The sequence below is a fragment of the Eptesicus fuscus genome, chromosome 6 (assembly GCF_027574615.1).
Source record: "Eptesicus fuscus isolate TK198812 chromosome 6, DD_ASM_mEF_20220401, whole genome shotgun sequence".
Lineage (NCBI taxonomy): Eukaryota > Metazoa > Chordata > Mammalia > Chiroptera > Vespertilionidae > Eptesicus > Eptesicus fuscus.
Window position 1 is genome coordinate 24,817,436 of NC_072478.1, and position 18,241 is coordinate 24,835,676.

At 41.1% G+C, this 18,241-nt stretch overlaps 2 protein-coding genes across 2 annotated transcripts; one reads left to right on the forward strand and one right to left on the reverse strand.

Moving 5' to 3' along the window:
* The first annotated feature begins 4,693 nt into the window (after positions 1 to 4,693).
* Positions 4,694 to 5,680, forward strand: LOC129149294 (olfactory receptor 18-like). The gene has a single exon (XM_054716886.1). It carries the CDS (start codon positions 4,736 to 4,738, stop codon positions 5,678 to 5,680), a length of 945 nt encoding a protein of 314 aa, XP_054572861.1. The 5' UTR covers positions 4,694 to 4,735.
* Positions 5,681 to 15,787: 10,107 nt separating this feature from the next.
* LOC129149295 (olfactory receptor 7D4-like) lies at positions 15,788 to 16,726 on the reverse strand. The gene has a single exon (XM_054716887.1). The coding sequence runs from the start codon at positions 16,724 to 16,726 to the stop codon at positions 15,788 to 15,790; it is 939 nt and encodes a 312-aa protein (XP_054572862.1).
* Between the last annotated feature and the right edge of the window lie 1,515 nt (positions 16,727 to 18,241).

The window sequence follows — 18,241 nt, forward strand, 5'->3', positions numbered from 1 at the left end:
GAAAAAGAAATGATGAGATGACTATAGCCCTACATTCAGAACACAGACATCTGTGAAACCTCCCATAGGACCTAAGAAAATTGTCAATTTGGTATATCAAAATAGACGGTTATCTAATGAGACAATAGGTATAAATTCCACAGAAAAGGTAGAATTTTTATTGTCTTTCTAAATAACAAAGAAAAACCACATCTCAACACATAAAGTCCAAAACCCCAAAGCTAGACTATAGAAAAAGAGGAAGTTTCTCTTTAGAGGCATAAATATTAAATGAGAAAATAGAAATGAGATCATATTCTTGGTATAGAAAATATAATTATCCCTCCATATAATGGTCCAATCAATGAATGTGCAGACATACAAGACACACATTGCTGCTTTTCAATGGAAAAAAAATTGTTTAAATTTATAAAATTCCTGCAATTTGGAAGTGAGAAGTACAAGGAAACATTCTCCTGAGAAGAGGAAGGTCCCAAACCTTAAGAACTACATTGCCTTTTCCTCTTCTATTAGTAACAGCAAGTCCTCAGAGATTGGGATAACCAGGACCCATTAGACTAATTATGAGCTCTGTGCATTGAGCTCCCAGGGCCATGCAGCAATAGATAATCAGCTGTGCCTCCAGCCCTTCAGCTTCCCGTCTCAGTCCAGGGGGCTTCACATCTGAGTCTTCTCCTCTCGCATCCACTGCATCAGGAGCCCATGACTAACTCTGACGTCCTGCCAGTCTTGATGGAACCTGAACCTTCATTGCTTGCCAGGCAGGACAGGGGCAGTGGATGCCCACTCCCTGGTCAGACTCCCGCAGAGACAGACCTGCCCAGTGAGTACTGTGGAGGCGATGGATGGAGAAGGGACTGTCAGGAGCATTTCTTTCTCATCATTAGGACAAACAGGGGAGTTGGGACAAACAGCTGGGAGGGCACCAGTATGGAACGTTTCAGATATTTTTGTCTTTAAAAGGGTAGAATCTCAATAGCTGGAGGGAAACATCTGAGTCTCATTCTTTCTGACCCCCCAGGGCCTATCCTCTGCTTGGCAGAGAAAAACAACAGTCTCTGCTAAATATTGGATAGACTCTTCCTTGGGTCTCAGAAACAGAGTGTGGGTGACAGGGCTTCCACATGCCCAGTGCTTTCTCTCCTGTACTTCCCCCTTCCAGCATTGCCTCCTGGGGCTAGCAGAGTATTTGTGTGCGTCTATGTCACAGATTTTCTAAGAAACCTTTCATTTTCCATTTAATAGAACCCACAGATTTAAGTACAAAGAAAAATGGTGGAGATTTTCATAAAAATGAAAAATAAGAAAAGAGAGGAAAAGAGAAAGGGAAGTAAACCCTGTTTTGTGGACTGAGACACACTTCAGGATTTCCACTCATTCCATGAGTGAATTACCTGGGAGGTGATAGGCTTCTACCTCTCTCTGCCATATCATAGAATAAAATGTCATCCTTCAGTCTTTCCTGGGATTGATTTTCATCAACAAACCCACTCTTTCAATCTGATTTAAAAACCATCAGTGAATGTTTATAAAGGCCAAACCTCTGTTTGGTGCCACACATTTCGCAGAGACGGGTGTTATTCTCCCATTTCTGTGTAATAGAGACCAGCACAGACAGGTGGAAGGACTTACCCACACTTCCCACTTGGTGGGTGACAGCTGAGGGACTGAGACACAGGCCTCCTGATTGCCACCCCAGGCTCTGTCCCCTCCATTGCGGCACAATGATTGTTTCTTTCCAAACCTGCTTTAGTCTCCGATGAGCAGATGAAGGCACACTCACCAGTTCTTTTTCTTGGGATTTGGTGAATTCATCTGTGAGTTAGCAAAATGCACCAAGTGGTGTACTGGGGCCTTTAATACATTAATGTTGTGGACCCTAGGTTTCCTATGAGTAGCAATGCATTTCTCAGCATATTTTGTAAAACCGAGATATGAAAACGTAATTCCCCATACAAGATGCACATTTTCCTGGGGCTCTATCATGAAGACTATTGCTAGTCAGACTACAGGGAATGTTCTAATTTAATACCTTTGCAATCAGAGCATGTAGTTGGTTTTGTCTTGGTCTTCTATTGGGAGAACAAGTATAGGTAATTAATAGCAAAATTGCACATATATCAATTTTTACAACTCAGTTAATTATATGTTTTTAAATATATCTTTAGAAAATTCTCACTTGTTTGATGTGGAGAGGAACTTAAGAATTTTCTTAGCCCTGTCAGAATAAAAAAATTGAAAAAAAATGATTATCTATCAGGTAATACTAATCATCATTTAAAGTGCTGAAAGTGATGTATACTTTTCACAGAGAGACTTGAAATGCAATGCTGTGGTAAAAACGAGAATCAGGGAACAATATGTGTAGCATGAGAGTATTTAGAAAAGTTTTCAAGGAAACTGCTTATGTGTGCATAGCTGAAGGCTAACATTATAAAAATATTGAAAAGAGAATGCATTCAGCAAATTCATGACAATGTTTGCCTTCGGACAACTAAGTACAGGGGAAGACAATGCAGGAATAGCAAAATAACTTCAAGTTTATCAATAATAAAGATGAGTTATTCAGCATGTATTATTAAATATTCATATTTTTATATGGGTAATGGGTAAAATGGTATTGATAACAGTTGATAACTTAATACAACATTTATAAATAGCCTGGCAATGGTTCCCTCCACTGGCTACATGTTAATATACCCCAAATACTTAAGTGTAGAAATTCTGATTTAATTGGTTCTAGGTTACGGCCAGCCCATCATTAAGCTTAGAAGATGGATAACCAGTGTTCACATATTTTTTATTTATTTATTTATTTATTTATTTATTATTATTTATTTATTTATTTTTAAAATATATTTTATTGATTTTTTGCAGAGAGGAAGGGAGAGGGATAGAGAGCTAGAAACATCGATGAGAGAGAAACATCAACCAGCTGCCTCCTGCACACCCCCTACCGGGGATGTGCCCGCAACCAATGTACATGCCCTTGACCGGAATCGAACCTGGGACCTTTCAGTCAACAGACCGACACTCTATCCACTGAGCCAAACTGGTTTTGGCGACATATTTTATATTTATAATTTAGTGTTATTTCTTACAGAGACCCATAAGGGCAGTTTAATTAGTATACCCATTTTACAGATGAGCAAACTACTCAGGTGTTTATAATAGTGGTCTTTGTTCTTTTCCCTTTTGCTCTTTCCCAAATTAAATCATTTTTAATGCAAAAAATAGTTCTTTTTATGATATAGTGAATGTAAATTTAGGCAGTGTTAATAAAATAGAAATGATCAGCTATATACATAGGAACCTCGCATGTCACAAAAAGGAATAAATATTTTGACAAAGTAATACTTTGTAATTGCCTCATGTATGACTTGTCAAGAGAAATGATCCGAGTTGCCTTCAGGGGACTGATTTAGGAGAAATGCAATCCCTCTGTAAGGAAGAACTGACTTGGAAAGCCAACTTAAAGTTTAAGGAAACTTTGGCCCTAAATTTCTCCACTGTTCACTGGCAGTTTGGTTTTGATGAGAAATCAACCCTTCACAAATGTTTCTGATTAGAGACACATTTAAGAAGTGTTACCCATCCGTTACAAACCAAAACAGTACAAACTCAAGCTCAGATATTTTTCTTGGTTTTGTGTATCACTGATAGAAAATAACCTTTCAAAAAAGAAAAGTAAGTACAGAGTATTCATGAAAGTTAGTTATTATTTAATAATTGGTGCATTGTAAATTACTATCATCTTCAGGATCAGTGATGCTGTATGATTTTGTTCACTTAACAAAAACATATTTTTCCCCCTAGTTGGTTTGGCTTAGTGGATAGACCGTTGACCTGCAGACTGCAGGGTCCCCAGTTTTATTCTGGTCAAGGGCACATGCCCGGTTTGTGGGCTTGATCCCTAGTAGGGACCGTGCAGGAGGCAGCCAATCGATTATATCTCATCATTGATGTTTCTATTTCTCTCTCCCTTCTTTCTGAAATCAATAAAAATATATTAAATAAAACAAAGAAAAAAACAAAACAAAAAACACAAACATATTTTTCAAAATATGTATCCTACCAAGACCAAATATTTATTTATATATGAGTTATATTTGAGAGACTTTTACTAGACAACCCACCCATTTGAGTGAGCACTTATCTCCATGAAAGATGGATATCATAAAACCAAATAAAGATGAAACCCCTGAAAGATATTTGCCATGTAAAAAATGCTATCTAATTATGAACATTTTATTTTAGGTTAGAATAGAGTTAATGTGGTTTTAAGTCTTTCTAGACTATATTTCAAAATAAGGAAACTTCTTATACTGTATTTGGATGAGATTAAAGTACTTTCAACTACTTCTTAGTTTCTTTCAATTATAATTATATTTGTCTTATAAAATAATATATCTCATTCCATATTTTTCCTTTAAAAGTAGAAGGCTAATATTTTGATGTGCTCATGAACTTGTTACCTCAAAATGTCCTTTCTTCCCTAATATTCTTTGATCCAGTGACTCTAAAGTGCGTGTATATAGAAACAGATGAGTAGCCCAGACATCAATAAGAAAAGCGTCCTAAAAAGAGTTAACAACTTAGTCATGTTGCTGAAGGTAACAATCGAGGAGGGTATGTGGTCCTCAAGTGTAAATACTTTATTTGTGAACTGCTTGAATCCAAAATATGGATTCCTATACACTTGTTTCATTTATTTAGCGCTCTCTTCTTTTTCAAAATGTGTCCTATCTGCATAGAACCACAGAATCGAACAGGTGACTCAGAATTCTTCCTGGTGGGACTCTCAGATGATCCAGAACTGCAGCCTCTTCTGTTTGGGCTGTTCCTGTCCATGTACCTGGTGACCGTGCTCGGGAACCTACTCATTATCCTGGCTGTCATCTCTGACTCCCACCTCCACACACCTATGTACTTCTTCCTTTCCAATTTGTCCTTGGCTGACATCAGTTTCAGCACCACTACAGTTCCCAAGATGCTGCTGAACCTCCAGACACACAGCAAATCCATCACCTATGCAGGCTGCCTAACTCAGGTTAGCTTTATTTTTCTGTTTGGATGTTTGGACAGTCTACTCCTGGCTGTGCTGGCCTATGACCGGTTGGTGGCCATTTGTCAGCCCCTACACTACCTGGTCATCATGAGCCCTCGCCTCTGTGGCTTGTTGGTCCTGCTGTCATTTTTCATCAGCCTTTTGGACTCCCAGCTGCACTACTTGATGGTGTCACAACTTAGCTTCTGTGCAGATGTGGAAATCCCTTATTTCTTTTGTGAACCTTCTCAACTCTTCAAACTTGCCTGTTCTGACACCTCCACCAATGACATATTAATCTATTTTATTGGAGCCATCTTTGTTGGTGTCCCACTCTCAGGGATCCTTTTCTCTTACTATAGGATTGTGTCCTCCATTCTGAGAGTGCCATCATCAGGTTCAAAATATAAAGCCTTCTCCACCTGTGGCTCTCACTTGTCAGTTGTTTGCTTATTTTATGGAACAGGCCTTGGTGTGTACCTCAGTTCTGCTGTCTCATCTTCCCCAAGGAAGGATGCAGTGGCCTCTGTGATGTACAGTGTGGTCACCCCCATGCTGAACCCCTTCATCTACAGCCTGAGGAACAGAGACATCAAGAGTGCCCTATGGAGGATGATCCGAAGAATAGTCTGATCTCTATACCCATGCTATCATTTTTGGTTCATAAACTGGAAAAAACAGCAAAATCAAACATGTACAACCAGATATTCTGAATCTGCAGTCACACAATTCATAGGTGCCCATATGGCTCTCTCCTTTCTGCTTATACCATTATCCCTCTTAGAATAGCTGAAATGGAATTGGGAGATTATTTTGGACTCCCAATTTATGTCATAACCCCTTCAGGATTATGCATCGTACTTCAGTCTAGCCCTCTTACTTTCCTTATGCATTACCCAGGACTCTTGGTCATGAGCAGTCTTGTTTCTATTCTTAAAAAAAAAATCATAGCTCTCTCTTTTGTGTTATTTATTCTTTTTATACTTTCCCCATGATTCTTCTATATTTATTTATAATTTTCCTGATTCATGACCTTGGCCATATTTTTGAGAAAATAGGTTACCATTCAATGTCTTATGCATACAAGGGTATTTTGACATTATAATGGGATGGTATTAATATTGAATTTGAATAAGTACTTATCAACTGGGACCTTCTTAGGATAAATGGATGTATGATTCCCAATTATCCTGATATTTTTGTTTCTATTCTATCTAATATCTCCTCATAGCCCAACATGAAAGGACAAATACTGTATAATTCCACTTATATGAGGCACCTAAAGTAGTCAAATTCATAGAGACATAAAGTAGAATTTTGATTGCCAAAGGCTGGGGGAAGAGGGAATAGAGAGTTAGTGTTTATTTGGGGAAATAAAGAGTTTCATTTTGCAAGATGAAAAAAGAGTTCTGGAGGTGCATGTTGGTGATGGTTTCACAGCACTGTGAATGTACTTAACTATTGAACTCAACACTTAAAATGGTTAAGATGGGCACTAGCTGGGTTGGCTCAGTGGATAGAACATTGGCCTGCAGACCAAAGGGTCCTAGGTTCGATTTTGGTCACCAGCTTGTACCTTGGTTGCAGGCTCCTCCCTGGCCCAGGGCCCTGGTCAGGGCTCATGCAGTAGGCAATCAATTGATGTGTTTCTCTTACATCGATGTTTCTCTCTGTCTTTCCCTCTCTCTTCCACTAAAAGATCCATGGAAAAATATCCTCTGGTGAGGATGAACAAAAACAAAACAAAAATGGTTAAATGGTAAATTTATGTTATGTTATTTTACCACAATAAAAAGAAAATATGTTCTTTTAATTATGAGGGACATGTAGTTCCAAGTGTTTGGTGTACCACTTAGCCCTCAGCATCAGCCCCCATAGGGATCTGCTTTAGTTGCAGAGAGCCACAGTAACCAAGGTCATGCTTCCCTCTGAAGCGGCTCACATGCCATGACATTTGGCATCTGATCACCAACACCAGTCAACTTTAAAGGATTATCCTCAACCCAGACCTTCCTGGTGATTTTAGGAGGCGGTTGATAGGCTTCAACTTGGCTTGACTTCTTCCAATGCCCTTCCTTGTTAAAAAGTGTTTGCATAACCACAGAGTCTGAGGGAACAGTCCCTGTAAGACTGTTTTGACTTAAGACACCAGCCACAAGTTCAGAAGTCCCCAAGGCCACCCTTACTTCATACCAGTAAGCCACATATTCAGGGTCTCCCTCACATTCAATAATTTGCTCGAGTGACTCAGAATGAGGAAATTTTCTCAGGTTGAAGAATCACCAGCATGAGCCACAGAACTTAGAACATTGTTATATGTATGGTTACAGTTTGATTATAGCAGAGAAAGATAAATATCACATGATTTCCCACATTTGTAGAATATAATGAACAACATAAACTGATGAGCAAAATCAGATCCAGAGACAGAGAAGCATCAATCAGACCGTCAAACCTCAGAGGGAAGTTAGGGGAGGGCGGGGATGAGGAGGAGAGATCAACCAAAGGATTTGCATGCATGCATATAAGCCTAACCATATATGCCCTCAACCCCCTGGTGACACAGACACCAGGGGGTTGAGGGCATGAATGGAGTGGGGGAGACTATGGGGGGGATAAGGATACATATATAATACCTTAATAAAAAAATTCATAAAACAAAACAAAACAAAATATTAATTAAGACTAGTGAAAAGAAAATAGACACAGGGAATACTGAAGCATCCCATATGTAAAGCGTCTTATTCTCTCCTCATGAAGTTCCAACCCATTACCCGCTCCTGACATGATACTCAGAGTATTGCCAACCAGGTAGTACACCTGAGCTCCAGTATCCAGAGTTTTTAATGAGGCTTTGTTAGCTAGATGTGATACATTGAATTATTGCCCATTTGGTTGAACACAATTTCCAGCTTTCCCCCATCCTGGACTGACATCATTTGGCCTAAAGCCCCACCTCTTGATTTACCTGGTTAGTCTTTTTGCAAGACCAATCCCAATCTTGAATCATCTCTTTAGCATAAATTATCAGATATGGTTGATCAGCCCCACAACAAATAACCAATCAATCCTATCACTAGAGAAATTTGTAGGGCTTTATCTTTCTTCATTATTTTGTTCTACTTAATATTTTTATTGTGGCTAAACTTATCTATATATATAAAATCCTAAGCAACTGTTATGACTGAAAGGCTGGAACAACTGGAACAACCAGTTGACCAGTAGCTGTGATGCGCACTGACCACCAGGCAGATGCTCAACACAGGAGCTGCCCCCTGGTGGTCAGTGCATTCCCACAACCAACCTCCTGTGGCCAGCTGGCAGCATCAATGTCTGGCATCTGTTCCTGCCCTACCTGGCCCAGCGATTATCACCTCCTCCTCTGACCCAACCTGGGCTGGGTCAGGGAACCAGGGGTGGGTGGCAGACAAAGATAAATGAGCAGAGAAAGATAAATGAGACACAATCCTTTTCCCAGGGGAGCCAAGGGCTGGCTCCCCATCGACCTGGCCCTGATCGGCCCTGATCACTGGCCTGGCCTAGGGTTCCCACCTGTGCACGAATTCGTGCACCAGTCCTCTAGTATATCATAAATTGTACTGTTCCCAGTGTAAAAGTCAAAAGGCAAATATTCAAAATGTCTGAGTTTGGAGTAAGGAAAGGTTTATTGATCAAAATGGTGCCCAATTGAGAATATGGGGGCCTTAGAGGTTCTTCAAATCCATCCTCCCTCAGCCCCAAGTTCAGACTTCTTTTAAATCTGGAAAGGGAAAATTGGGATAGGAGGTGATTGATGGCAGCAGACATGGCTGAACACCTGCAGGGATCTGAGAAAGAGCAGAATCTCTAAATCTCTCTGTTGATTCCTGCTGATGTTTGATAACCATTCATATTTTGCACAAATTTCCCCATCTCCTTGGGAGAGGCACTTTCTGGCAAGGGGCTATTCTTCCAAAAACTCAAGTCTCAAGCAGAATTCCTCTAATGAATTAGCATATCTATAGCTATCAGCCTGAAGACCATGGGGGAAATGCAGGATGACAGGAAGACAGCCTCAGAAACCAAGTATTTTACTTTTTTACAGTAGCATTTTAAGAATTTTTAAGTGTACAATTTATACCCTTGGCATTAAGTACATTGGCAATGTTATGTAACCCATCACCACCATGTGTCTCAAGAACTTTTCCACCTTCCCAAACGGAAACTCTGTACACATCGAACACTAACTTCCCATTCTTTCACTCTTTCAGAACCCTGGCAAACTCCATTCTACCTTCTGTCTATGATTTTACTGCTCTTGGTACCTTATGTAAGTAAAATAATATAGTACTTAATCATTCAGAATATCTCCATTTGGACATTTCAAAATGTCAACTTCTAATGTTCTCTTTCCTTCCAAATTTGCTCTATTCACAGGTCTCCCTGTCTCAGTGGATGCATTCCCTTTTTTTTTTTTTTTAAATATATTTTATTGATTTTTTACAGAGAGGAAGAGAGAGGGATAGAGAGCCAGAAACATTGATGAGAGAGAAACATCGATCAGCTGCCTCTTGCACACCCCCTACTGGGGATGTGCCCGCAACCAAGGTACATGCCCTTGACCGGAATCGAACCCGGGACCCTTGAGTCCGCAGGCCGACGCTCTATCCACTGAGCCAAACCGGTTTCGGCTCCATTCTTCCAGTTGTTCAAATCCCAAACCCTGGACACATTCTTGGCTTTTCCCCCTCTCACACCCTGACTGACAACAAATTCTGGTGGCTCCTCCTACAAAATGTAGCACAAACTGACCACTTCCAACCCTTACTCTACTATCCCTACCCTGATTCTAACAACCTATATCACACCTGGATAGCATAAGCCAGTCCAAGCAGTCTGCCTCACACCCTACCATCCATGCTCAACCCAGCAGCTATAATGATTTTTTCAAATCCTAAGTCAGACCATGTTATGTGTCTGCTCAAACCCCTGAAATGATTCCCCAGTCACTCAATGAAGGCAAAAGCCCTTCAGTGGCAGAGAAAGCCTCACAGGATGACCCCTGATGCCTGTCCTCCTCTGAGCTGCTCTGCTCCCCCTCACTGGCTCTGCTGCAGCCACATTGCCTCCAGGCAACCTCCCACCTCAGGGTCTTGGTATTAACCTCACCCTCTGCCTGGGGCACTGTTTCCTCAGATGTGCACTCACCTAAATCATTCACCATCATCACGAATGTAACTTTCTCAATGAGGTTTATGAAGATCACTGGTTTTAATATGACTGCTCCTTCCCATATTCCTGATTCTCTTAATCCTGTGGCAGTTGAGCCTTAAATAATGACTGACAAATAGTAAATAATCAGTATATATAGGTTTGATCAGTTGAATAAATAAATGTGGTTCTGCAGAAGCTGCCAGTAATATTGTCTCCTGACTACAGTAGATTGGCCAACGTGGAAAGATATGCCTGTGCCAATTAGCATCCTTTTCTAAGTATTTTTTTTAAGACAAAGGAGCTTAAATGCATTTAGTTTCTATTAAGTAGTGAAGTTACCAGATGTGAGTAGTGAGAGCAGCTGTTTCCCATGTCTCTTTTTATGTGGAGGTAACCACGTTGAGAAAATAAAGCTGATAATCTGAAAGGAAATCCTCACGGTGTTTGAGCCCCTGTGTGCAGTTGTGTCAGTGTACAGCTGAGCCTCTGCTCCACTAGATTCAGGTTGCGGGGCCTGATGCGGGGGTGGCCAAACATGGCGGGGATCTCCCTTTTCCAAGTCCCTCGCGGAAAGAGAGATGAATGAACCGGTTCTAAGTGGAGGCGGCCAGGGATTGAGAAATATTAGAAATAAGAGAGGAGAGATAGATTTGAAAGCTGGGGCTGGGTGGATCTTTCTGTGCCTGGCTGAGGCCACAGAACAGATCCAGCCTGCAAAGCTGAGGCTTTATTTATAATCAGGGACAAACAAGGCAATTGACAATGTTCATGTAAGTTTCACTTGTTTTGGCAGCACTTGCTGCCCCTCCCACAGCCCACTAGCTACCCAGGAAGGATCTCGAGATCAGTTACAGGATCAAGCTTAATTATGCTGGGAGCGGTCTACTTTCCACACCCCTTCCAGCATAATTAAAAAATGTATGTATCTCATTGCCCCTGGCTTAGATCAGGTCCCCATCATCTCTCCCCTGATTAGCCTCTTAAATGTTTCCTGTACCTCAGATTTCTCCCATTTGGGGAAATTCTAAAGTCCTCACATTATACCTATGATGATGACATGGCCCTGGTGCTAATTTGCTTATAAAATCCTTAGTAAATCAAATTATACTATTAAGTAGAGGCCCAGTGCATGAATTTGTGCATGGGTGGGGTCCCTTGGGGGTGGCCTGCAGGCATCAGGCTGAAACTGGCAGTCCAACGCTGCCTGCCTCTTCTGCCTGCTGCTCCCTCTCATCCAGGCCCCACTGTGCCTGCCAAGGGCTCACTCCCAGTCAGTCCCGATCGGTGTGATCAGTCCCAATCAGTCCCAATGGTGCTTGCCAGCTGTGAGCCCTGCATCTGGCGCCCATTCCGAGTGGGGTGGGAGTGGGGAGGCTGGGATGCATTCAGCCCTCCAAGAGGGGAGTAGGACATCCTTGCTGGCCTGGGATCCAGAACCATTCCGCTGATGTTTGCGCTGGTTGTCGGGAGTCACCTGGTGGCCACTTTTATATCATTTCTTTTTTGTGGAGCATCTAGGGCAGTGATGGCGAACCTATGACACGTGTGTCAGCACTGACACGCATAGCCATTTCTGATGACATGCGGCCGCATGCTGAGGATGAAACATTTGCTGCTCCTGAGGATGAAACATTTGCGACTAGAGTCTTGGAGTTAGTTTTTTCCTCAAAGTGACACACTACCCGAGTTATGCTCAGTTTTTTGGCGAAGATTGACATACCAAGCTCAAAAGGTTGCCCATCACTGACTAGGGAGAGGAAGTGGCCTTGGTGCCCGAGGCCAACTCCCAGGAGGCCTGTGGCGCTGCTGGAATCATGCTGTGTCTCCGGTTCATTGGTACCTGGCCCATTCTCTGAAGATTGGAATGCTGGACTACTGAGGGAGTGAGTGGCTGCTGCTGGGCTGGGTGGGCCACCAGGATGGTTCCGTCAGCTGAGTGGCAGTCTTGCTGTAAAAGCGAACTGACCACAAGAAGGCAGCTCCTGCATGGAGCATCTGCTCCTTGGTGGTCAGTGCGCATCATAGCAACAGATTGTTCGGTTTGGTTGCTTAAACTTTTATATATATAGATGGTCTGCCCCATCTATGTACCCAACCTTATCCTATCTAATAAAAGAGTAATATGCAAATTGACCATCACTCCAACACACAAATGGCTGCCCCCATGTGGTCCAAGATGGCTGCCCCCATGTGGATACAAGATGGCCTGAAGGGGAGGGCCGTTGTGGGCAATCAGGTAAGCAGGGGAGGGCAGTTAGGAGTGACCGGACCAGCAGAGGAGGGCAGTTGGGGGGGGGGCAGCCCTGCAGGGGAGGGCAGTTGGGGGTGATCAGGCCTGCAGGGAGGACAGTTGCGGGGGACCCAGGCCTGCAGGGGAAGGCAATTAGGGGCAACCAGGCTGGCAAGGGAGGGCAGTTAGAGGTGACCAGGCCAGCAGGAGAGGGCAGTTAGGGGCAATCAGGCCAGCAGGAGAGCAGTTAGATGTCAATCAGGCTGGCAAGGGAGTGGTTAGGGGGTGATCAGGCTGGCAGGCAGGTGAGCAGTTGGGAGCCAGCAGTCCTGGATTGTGAGTGGGATGTCTGACTGCCTGTTTAGGCCCGATCCCACAGGGTATCAGGCCTAAACGGGCAGTCGGACATCCCTTGAGGATGCACGAATTTCATGTACTGGGCCTCTAGTTTTTAATAACTGACATACAAGTTCCATATATTTTCTGACATGCCTCACTATTAAATGTGACCCAAAACTACCGTATTTTCCAGCGTATAAGATGACTGGGCATAGAGAAAATTTTCCTGGGTTAAAAAATCATCTTATATGCCAGAAAATACAGTATTCTCCATTAAATTTCTACTCATTATCTGTTATTCAACACTCAAGCATATTCTCCTATTAGAATGTTTTCCTTAATACCAAATGTTGACAAAAATGTGGAAAACTCAATCTTCATGCATTCCTGGTGGGAATGTAAATTGGTGCAGACACTTTGGAAAATAGTTTGGTAGTTTTTAAAAATTAGAAATTCGTTTACTATATGACTCAGCTCCTCAAGAGAAATAAAATCCCATGTCAATACAAAGACAAATGCACAAATGTCCATAATAACCCCAAACTAGAAATATTCAAGTATCATTAACTGGTAAATTAATAAGCAAATTGTTATATATAAATACAATATAACACTTTTCTCCATTGAAAAAGAACAAAATGTTGATGCTGCACCATGGATGACCCTCAAAACATGTGCTAAGTGAAAGAAACTGGGAAAAAAAGACCACATATTGTATATTACATTTACTTGAAAAAAAAAAAAAAAAAAACACCACCAAAAACAACACATCTAGAAAAGGCAAACTTGTCAAGACAGAAAACCGTAAGTAGTTTCCTTAGGCTGAGGTGGGAATGGGAATTAACTACAAATGTGCACAAGTATGCTTTTTGAGGTGATACCAATATTTTAAAACTGGATTGTGATAATGATTGAGTAACTCCATAAATTTACTAAAATCAATGAATGTATATCATCACTGGGTGAATTTCATGTATAGAAGTTATACTTCAATAAAAGTGATAAAATGTTTAAAAGATTTTTCTGGAATTATTCAAGGCGAGTTGAAGACTTTCCCCTTAATTTTCAACAGGATCTACTACAAACCAGTATTATTATACTTAACAATGTACATTGCAATAATTTTACCCCTAAGATACCCCCCCTCAGTTTGAATACAGTAGACAATAAATGCACATTGATTTAAACTTAATGGAATCAAAGTGAATTAAAGTGGCAGGTAACTCTTTCCTGTTTAGAAAATTATTGAGTCCCTTTTCAGTCCTTACTGTGTCTCTAATAATTAATTCTCTTTTTTTTTCTCTCAAAAGTTTTCACCTTCTTTCATGTATTATCTTAATACCTCTTCTGTCTTTGTCATCTGTGTTATTTTTTTGTTCCTGCAGAAGGAGATGCTCAGCACTTTATTGGAGGGAGCAAGGAACATGGATAGGAAAGAGGAGAGTGAGTAAGAGGAGAACGTACATCCAACAAAGTTTGCATTAAGTCAGTTCCAACAGTGAATGAGCTGAGTTACCATCCTGTGGAGAAATTCTGGGAAAGGGTACAACATCCAAATCTCTGCTTATCCCAACTAAGGGATGAGAGATATGGTAAACCCCACACCTCTCCTTTAAGAGCTGTCTATGGCCTGGCTGGTGTGGCTCAGTGGTTGAGCATTGACCTGTGAACCAGGAGGTTATTGTTGGATTTCCAGTAAGGGAACATGCCTCAGTTGTGGACTTGATCCATAGTAGGGTGCATGCAGGAGGCAGCTGATCCATGATTCTCTTTCATCATTGATGTTTCTACCTCTCCCTTCCTCTCCATTACTTGCTGAAATTAATAAAAATATAGATTTTTTTTTAAAAAGCTGTCTCTGATATAACACAATTCCCTGTCACTTCTGCTCTCACATATTGGGCAAAGTATATTCCAGCTAGTGCTAGATGTTGGCAGTCATGCAATAGAGTTGGTGAGAGGATCCCAGGAGATGTGGGAGGAATGTTGACAGCATGTGCGACTCCATGCTTCCTTGCAGACTCAGTTCTATCAACCTTTTCCTTCCAAAGTGAATTAGGTTCTAAACATGTTCCACATATCTGTAACTAATATTCCTGATGCACCACAATAGACTTCCAGAAACAAATTGTATCATGTTAGAAAACAACTCTTACTTTATTATACTCATTATTACATGTTTTTGGATCTTGGAGCATGTATCTCAAAATTGCAATATGGGAAATATAAGTCAAATAAAAAAGGAAAGGAAGGGAGATGTATGAAAGAAAGGATAATAAAGAATGACACTTCTCAGTCTTCAAGGCAGTAAATTCCTGTACGTCTTTTGAAGAAACTACCTTTCAAATCTAAATTCCTATTTGAAGTAGAAAATCACATCACTGTTCTTGTGATAGGTAGGGTAGCAAAGTCCGCTAGTCTGCTTGTAGTCCAACTCAATCTCAGTTCCTTCTTTTGAAAAGTGAAGTGAATGAGAGAAAAAAATCTCAAAGAAATGTTATTAAGATGAAATTAATTCATTTATGTGAAGAAACAAGGAATTATTCAATGTGAGTTATAAGCACCTTGTTCTGATTACTGTATGATTTTCATTCCATTCTTCTGGGGGAAAAAGGCATACAATCCAGTTAAGGTGAAGATCAGCAAACTATGAGGACAACATTTTGGGAAACTAAGTTAACACTTGATATAAGTGCTTCAAATTTAAAGTAAACAAATCTTCAGAACAGCTGGAGGAATGCTGACCACACATGGACTATTGTGGACAGCATGTAGGGAAGAAAAGTGAAAAAGGAATTTCTGAGGGAGTTGATGAGAGGAAACCAATTCAAAAACCAACAAAAGAGAAATCACACATGCTTTGGAAATAGAAGAAATAAACCATATCTTTTAGGAGAATATAAGAACCAGATATTAAATTTGAAAAACATTTACCTTTGGGCACACAATGTACACTTAGTTCTGAGGCCAGTGATCCATCACAGACAAGATGCTACTAGGTTGATGAGCCTTCTCAGGGCCTCCTTCACATCCTTGTTCCTCAGGCTGTAGATGAAGGGGTTCAGCATGGGGGTGACAACAGTGTACATGACTGAGGCAACTGAGTTGTGTAGGGAAGAATGGGTCAAAGCCGAACTGAGGTAGACCCCCAGGCTCGTCCCATAGAACAAGGAGACCACAGAGAGGTGAGACCCACAAGTGGAAAACGCTTTATATTTCCCTCCTGCAGAGGACATTCTCATTAAAGAGGAGACAATCCTAGAGTAAGAAAACAAAATCCCCGTAAGAGGAAACACGCCCAGGAGGGTAACAGACACATACAAGACGATGTTATTGATGAGGGTGTCAGAGCAGGCCACCTTGAGAATCTGACCCAGTTCACAGAAGAAATGTGGGATTTCAGTGCCGACACAGAAGGTCAGCTGCCTCATCAGTAGAATATGAAGCAGGGAGACCCAGAAAATGATGAGCCAGGACATCAGAACCAAAAAGCCACAGAAGCGTGGGTTCATGATAACCATGTAGTACAGAGGGTGGCAGATGGCCACATACCGGTCATATGCCATCACAGTCAGGAGTAAGGTGTCCATTCCAGAAAAAATAATTAAAAAGCACACCTGAATGAGGCACCCAATGTAGGTAATGCTTTTGCTCTGTGCCTGGACATTCACCAGCATCTTTGGGACCGTGGTGGAGGTGAAACAGATGTCAACAAAGGACAGGTTGGAGAGAAAGAAATACATTGGGGTGTGGAGGTGGGAGTCAGAGCTGATGGCCACAATGATGAGCAGGTTTCCAAGCACAGTGAACAGGTACATGGACAGGAACACTCCACAGAGGACGGGCTGCAGGTTAGGATCATCTGAGAGACCCAGGAGCAGGAATTGTGACACTTCTGTGTGGTTTTCAGCTTCCATGCAGCTGGTGTTTTTTTTTTTTTTTGAAGAAGGAAGGAGGCAAAAGCAGCATTCAGGAAACAGTCAAATGTCATCTCAGCTGGTCATCACCTTTTAAAAATTAAATATATTTTTATTGATTTCAGAGAGGATGGGGGAGAGAGATAGAGACATTAATGATGAGAGAGAATCATAAATCAGCTGCCTTCTGTCCCCCTCCACCCTCCCCCCCCCCACCCCCACCCCGCACTGAGGGTAGAACAACTCTGACCGAGAATCAAACCACAATCTCCTGGTTCCTGGGTTGATGGTCAATCACTGATCCATGCCGCCTGGACTATGCAGCACCTTTTGATTTCAGCATTGCTTGAACATCTTATATGATCTAGTAATCATTCCAATGCCAGTGATTTACTCATTTAAGGGTAACCCAGTTTTATTTTAAATTGTGTAATCATTCAGACTTTTTAAAATTTAGCAGTAATGTTTCTATCTCTTGTTTATATTCTACTCACTGGTTCTAATTCTCTTATCCAAATTTTGGGATATAAATCAATTTCTTCTCTTATACCAGCCTTCCAAAATAACTAAAGACATTTAAGGTATTTTCTTTGATAACCTCCATACCTCTTTCATTTCATAATAGTCATTTAAACATGGGTTTTCACCTCAAACAATCTTATGTCTATGACCTGATGCTTTATATTGATGTCACAGTTAACTCTCCATGTGCCTTATTGTATGTTGGTCTAAAAATATGACTGCTGCTAATACCATCTTTCCGAAGTATCAAAATGCCTTTAGTTACAATAAGAACTCAATAAATTATAGATATTATTGTCATTATTTATCTATATCTTTTATTCTCAATTATTTTCGTTTTGTTAATCCTCACCAAGAATACACCCCCCCATTGATTTTTAGAGAGAGTGGAAGGGAAAGAGAGAGAGAGAGAGAGAGAGAGAGAGAGAGAGAGAGAGAGAGAGAGAAACATCAATGTGGGAAAGATACATTGATTTATTGGTTTCCACATGCACCCCTGCAACCCTTCAGTCCATAGGCCACTGGTCTAACAAGTGAGCCAAACCATCCAGAGTTAAATTATTTTTTAGATATAACTCTTCCAAAGTACAGTATAGAGCTATAATTTATGAAGTAGGATCTTGAGTCAAACATCCTGGAATAGAATTTGGTCTACCATGCTACATCTCTGTGACCTTGACAAAGTTATTTTAGCTGCTGATACCTCACCTATACAATGAGAGTAGTCAATATTTTTACATTGTAGGACAGATGAATGATTACATGAGACGATGCATATAATTTTTCTGGTGTAGTTTCTGTGACATAGAGTGTGCACTTGATAAAAGTGAATTTCTGTTCTTAACATCACCATAAATCTGTCTTGCATGGTCACCATTTTTCGTATTTCTAAAAATACTGAGCTGGGTCTGTCATCATTATAAACACATCAGGTCTGTTATCTTTTTTTATCACTATGCATCACTTCTAAGTAATGAAGATCCTTTTGACTTC